This window comes from Ipomoea nil, unplaced genomic scaffold (assembly GCF_001879475.1).
Source record: "Ipomoea nil cultivar Tokyo-kokei standard unplaced genomic scaffold, Asagao_1.1 scaffold2704, whole genome shotgun sequence".
NCBI classification, from domain to species: domain Eukaryota; kingdom Viridiplantae; phylum Streptophyta; class Magnoliopsida; order Solanales; family Convolvulaceae; genus Ipomoea; species Ipomoea nil.
The window spans coordinates 777,111-783,156 of NW_017619132.1; the positions used below are offsets into that span (position 1 = coordinate 777,111).

General features: G+C 32.4%; 1 protein-coding gene across 1 annotated transcript; it reads left to right on the forward strand.

Annotated features, from left to right (window-relative positions):
• Positions 1–645: 645 nt before the first annotated feature.
• Positions 646–3,640, forward strand: LOC109155936 (ras-related protein RABH1b). Its single transcript, XM_019303656.1, has 7 exons — positions 646–965; positions 1,572–1,642; positions 2,396–2,484; positions 2,603–2,714; positions 2,862–2,952; positions 3,153–3,305; positions 3,369–3,640. Exons 1-6 carry the CDS (start codon positions 849–851, stop codon positions 3,297–3,299), a joined length of 627 nt encoding a protein of 208 aa, XP_019159201.1. The 5' UTR covers positions 646–848; the 3' UTR covers positions 3,300–3,305; positions 3,369–3,640.
• The last annotated feature ends 2,406 nt before the right edge of the window (positions 3,641–6,046 follow it).

Below are 6,046 nucleotides of genomic sequence, written 5' to 3' on the forward strand. Positions count from 1 at the left end.
TATTGTTTACAAATTATATTAAAATTATTATTATAACATAAATATAAATAATTTCACTATTTAATGGATTTTTTATGAAAGTATTATTTAATAGATAAATACCTTCAAAAAAAAAAAATTCTTTAATAGATAAATAAATAGAATTTTTTTGTATAAAATAAAAATATAAGATTTGATGTGTGTGTGAGGATGCCCAAAAAAAACCGAACATGTTATAGGAATAGGCATCCAATAATGCTTTCACTCCATTGGGAGGTTTGAAGGAGGGTCTTAATTATCAATTCTTGATATTGTTTAGTTAATAATTAAATCGCATTTTTATTCATATATAGTATAAATAAATACATTGCATTACTTTCGCTAATGATAATCTTTAAATCGCTTTTTACTCATCTAAATTTTATAATAAATTATCAATAACTCAACCATCCAACTCTCCGTTATACCAACAAGTTAATTAAGTCATACAATTTAACAAATTTTGTAATGAAATAGCTAACTATTTAAAATATTAATTATAATTTTCACAATTAATATTTTTTAAGTGACAAGAGAAAAACATAGTCACTATTTTGTGACACAATCAATATTTTTTCTTCGATTATATACAAAATTTTGTTCCTTTTTTTAGTTCTTTAAATCATTTTGTGCAAATTGAAAAACCCTTTCACGCGCTTCTTCCTGGAATACAAATACCTAGAAGTCTAGAACGCACGTCCCTCTCTCACATTGCTGTCTTCGACGCGCCTCCGATCATTTTCCGGCGATTTATAAAATACTCCGTCGGAAAAGTCCTGATCCGATCCACGGATTTCATAATCCAGAAGTCAAACGAGTAGATCAGATAGATGGCTCCAGTTTCGGCTCTTGCCAAGTACAAGCTCGTATTCTTAGGAGATCAATCCGTGGGGAAAACCAGTATCATTACTCGCTTCATGTACGATAAATTCGATACCACTTATCAGGTACTGTATATCCGTTTATAATTTGGTGCTTTTGATTTCCAATTGAACCAGTATTTGTCATGAACTAATTCAAAAAATTATCCGTATTTGTTTGATCTGCTTGTCTGTGACTCCTATGGTGTTGCTGTTGTATTCTGATACTAATGATCTTCAAGTGTTTTATGTCAACGAATTTGATTTCTCTGAGAACTGATAATTTTAAATCAGCTCTTAGTTAAGTTAGCACTTAATGTATTTTAGGTGATTATTACAATAAAGATCGAAATGGATTATTTTTTCTGCCAGAAAGTTATTACTTTGAAGCTGTCATACTGGCCACCATTTTCTTATTACTAAGCTCAATCCGCTAGATCTTGTTACTTGTTGGTGAATAACTTAATTTTGAGCTTGTGGCTTTTGTATTAGCTATGGTGGTCTCTGAAAATAAGAGCTATTGAGAATTAGTGGTATATTGTCTTGCCAAAAAGCAAACAAAAACAATTACATATTGGAAAAGGGGAAATCCTTTTACCTTTGTTATTGACTTTGCACAAACTAAGTGCACCATCTCTTTCAAGGCTAAGCGGAATATTTCTTATGCTTACCTAAATGCTAACTTGTTTTCAGGCAACTATTGGTATTGATTTCCTGTCAAAGACAATGTACCTTGAAGATCGTACAGTGAGATTGCAGCTTTGGTAAGTTGCGGTTCTTGATGTGAGGATCCTGTGCTTGTGTTGCAAAATCACACTGTTTTACGCTCATATTCCCATGCATCCCACTTTTATTGACCATTTTGTTGAAGTCCTCTTTTCGACTCCTGCCTAATAAGTTTTGTGCTACCATAACACTAGCTTGGCAATCAGTTTCATCAATGCCTTCTTTATTTCCTACTTTTATTTGCTCAACGGAGTATTGTTAAACTTCTTAGACACCAAAGTTCCTTGCATGAGCATCGCAAATTGCATGCCGAAGCTAGTTTCATGGTTGCTACAATTTTAGCTATTATAAAGATATGTTTTCATTCCCAATTGATGAATACTCTGTTCATGACTATTTTTACTCTTTAGAAAGCAATCCACCGTCTGCAGCTGCGAGATCACATATTTATTGAAGTTCTTAATGTCAGATCTGTCATTGGATCATTATTAGTTACTCCCTCTGTCCCATTTTGTTTGTCCTGTTTACTATTTTTTAGTTAAATAAACTCTTTCTTCATTGCTTATTTTCTTTAGTAATTTTTAATTATTTTTAAATTTGATTTTTTGTGTTTAATAGTACTTTTAATATAATTTCTAAATATATAAATTTTATATACTAATACTAAACTTAATATTATAAAAAATTGAATTAAAAACAACTTCCCCAACCAAACAAACAAAATGGGACGGAGGGAGCATTTAGTTTCTTTAAAATGTTTTATAAATTTTCACCTCTCTGACTGTATACAGGGATACAGCAGGGCAAGAGAGATTCAGGAGTCTTATACCCAGCTATATTAGGGACTCATCTGTTGCTGTTATTGTGTATGATGTTGCAAGTATGTTTACATTTAATTTGTTGCACTTTCCCTTGCTGCAATTAATATCTTATGAAAAAAAAACTCAATCTATACAGTGTATTGTTTTTTTGTAACATGTATCTGACTTAATGTTCAGGCCGGCAGTCTTTCCTTAACACTTCAAAGTGGGTAGAGGAGGTTCGGACTGAGCGTGGGAGTGATGTTATAATTGTCCTTGTTGGGAATAAAACTGACCTTGTTGAGAAAAGGTATCTATATTTTGGTTTTCTTTAGGATTCTGATTAAATGAGGAATTTTTAGCCTCCTTACCCACTTTTTTGAAATGTATAGTAATGTTCTTGTTTATTTTTTCTTTCATTTGCTTAATCCCTTTTTTCTTTCTTGCATTTATACAGACAAGTCTCAATAGAAGAAGGAGAGGCTAAATCTCGTGAAATGAATGTCATGTTTATTGAAACCAGTGCAAAGGCTGGCTTCAATATAAAGGTGAGTAATAACATCTTCGTTATGAGAGTCTCTTAAGAATATCTTGATTATATGATGAAGTGGCATCTGTGTGATTGTAATAAAACAAAAATGAAAACAGTTCTCACATTTTTATTCTTGGTAGTTAGCTTTTCTGCTTTACTTGGCCACACGTTTTGATAATTAACATTAGTTGCTGCAAAACCTTTCAATCATTGCAGCCGCTTTTTAGAAAAATCGCTGCAGCCTTGCCGGGAATGGAGACATTATCCTCAGCAAAGCAAGATGACATGGTCGACGTCAACCTCAAGTCTACAAACTCAAATTCGGCCCAGTCTCAACAACAGCAAGGAGGATGCGCTTGTTGATTTCATGTTTGCGATTTTCCATCTTCTGTTCGGTTGTGCCTGTAAAGATCATCTTTCATAGCATTCCATGTTTGCGATTCTCCATCTTCTGTTCGGTTGTGCCTGTAAAGATCATCTTTCATAGCATTCGAGAGTTTCGGTCATGTTTAAAAGATACAGGATATTGTCATTATAGTTTGTTAGACCTGGTATTTGTCAGCTGGTTGGTATCTGTATCATCTTCTAGGACCAAGTCATTTAGATTATATTCTTCTTCTTGGGTCAAAATTTTCAAAGATGTTCTGCAGTTTTGTATGAAAATCCTTGTTATTCAATAGTATGTTTGGCTGCTATTTCTACTCTTTTTTGTAGTCATGGATGGTGTGCTGTGAGTTAATTAGTGTTCATCGGTGTGTGTGACAGCCGCCAGGAGTGAATGAATGTTTATTGGTATACATAAGTTGCTGTCAGTCTGTCATGCCAAAATGGCAATGTTCCACGGTGCCATGCCTCGAAATGCGAACCGGTAAGGGTATATGTTTGTTTTTCATAAAAGTTTGCAATTACTATTTGAAAGTGGATTCTGTTTAAATTCGTTTTGCGAGAGTTACAAAAGATACAAGGACGTAAACCATTTATCGAGAAGATTAATAGGTTATGGAATCTTGTGCTTACTAAGTTAACTACGTAACTAATTCGGTTAAGGTTGCTCCATCTAACCTCACCTAAATAGTAAATACATACTTGAATGAATATTACACATATTTGTACTAGATCCATTTGACACTATTCATAGAGTACCTAATAATGAATTTTCAAAATTACCAAAACCCGTTACGGTTATTATATATCTTTTCTACTTTCCTCCGAATTCATCCTATTAGGATTTGGGAGGAACTGGTTTAGATATTACTTGTAGTCATCCCTAACTATGCTCCATAAGCTAAATATGAATATTATTTTTCACATAAAAATTTGATGCCCATGCTTATATACTATAACCCAATTCATCCTATTAGGGTTTGTGACAATCCGCTTCCCGATATTACTTGTTGGCATCCCTAACCATATATGTTCCATAAGCCAAATATGAATCTCATTTAATTTTTACGTAGAAAATTTGACGTTGATGCTTATATGCTATATAATAAAGCAAGACTTAAATTTGAATAATTCTAAATCTAAGATTTTTGGGATGTTTAGATTTCATCAATTTGCTGCAATTCTTGGTGATCTCATTGTTTAAAAGCAGCAATATAATTGCCGGGGAGATCTTTGATCCAATCATGGATTATTTACATCTTTAATTAATTCAAAAGATTATTATGTCCTATCTTTCATGTTAACCGTTTCATTGGTTTAGTTCAAATCTTGAATTACAAATTTTAATCATTATTTTCCTTTTTAAAAGAAATAATTAGTCAAAGGTTACAATGAGTATATATTTACTATTTAAGGGGATCTGATATCAAATAGAATCCCAAATGCTTTAATTATGGGTTTGATTAGTCCAAAAAGAAACAAACTCAAATGGTAGTTTATCCTCGAAGATCAGTGAAGGAATAAATTGACGGATATGTCTTAACTGACCAATAAGTATCAAATGGATGTGTATATTAAGGCTTATAATAAGGTCAAATTTATACATTCATGTTTAGCAAAGCATATCAATATATTTTGGGTTAGTTAACCAGTTAAGCAGTTCTCAAAGGAAAAAAAGAATGAAAACTCTTTTAAAACTTAATTTATAGGTTGATCTTATGTCCTACACACTTTTATTTCCAAGCTATCTGGCTGCAATGGTGGAAAATCACCTTAAGTTAAGCTATGGAAAGTTCAATTAAATGATTTGACCAATCTTATTATGAATTTTTTAGATTAAATTACATAAGGAAGTACAAAATTAAGTGTCTGATGGGGGTTATGAGACAATTCTATTGACCCGATAACTCAAGTATTATAAGCATGCTTTCATTTCTCGGTTACGAAGGTTGAAAAATCGGTCTCGTTAATTTAGTATCACCATGTGTAATTGTCATATGTATAATTCTTTTGCCTGTCATTACATTTTCAACTGTCACATTGTACAATCAACTGAAATGTCAAATCAAAAAATACCACATCAACGGACTTACCATCATTGTTACGTACACTCCCAACATCTCCCATATCGAGCGTTCCATTTGCTTGTTTGTGAATTCCAATTCTTTTTCTCTTAACTTGTATTGTATTATCCAAAATGGAGAGCATCCCGAACTTCTAAACCCAATAACTTCCCTCCCCACAATCAAAGATATATACAAGAAATTCAATGACGGCATATTCAAATGGCATTTACTATTCAAGTTATTGGATAACCTTCACCTTCACGTCAAACACTATTTCATTGTTTGGAGGGAAAATATGCAATAGTATTAGCAATATATATGTAATTCATTACACAACTTTTCTATATCATATGTCACAATTAATACCATAGTCAACATCAAGCCATAGGACACAGGGTCGATTTTTAGATTTTTGTGGTCCTGTTCGGATAAATAAATAAGGTCCTACCAAAATTAAAATCTATAAAATTAATACCGGAATTTTATTATCTAAATATATAACCAAAAAAAAAATTATTCGTGCATCGCACGCACACTGCACGCACATCGCACGCACACTGCATGGATAATTGGGTAATTATTTGCTCGAATTTAAGCAAGGATAACATTAAAAAAAAAAACATAATCGATACAACCCATTTCATCAATTGCACTATATAA

What these genes read in the sequence shown, in the direction of transcription:
- LOC109155936 (XM_019303656.1), top strand. Translation starts at nt 849, where the DNA reads ATGGCTCCAGTTTCGGCTCTTGCCAAGTACAAGCTCGTATTCTTAGGA. An exon ending in TATTGTGTATGATGTTGCAA is followed by an intron (nt 2,485 to 2,602) that starts GTATGTTTACAT and finishes CTTAATGTTCAG; the next exon opens with GCCGGCAGTCTTTCCTTAAC. An exon ending in AGGCTGGCTTCAATATAAAG is followed by an intron (nt 2,953 to 3,152) that starts GTGAGTAATAAC and finishes CAATCATTGCAG; the next exon opens with CCGCTTTTTAGAAAAATCGC.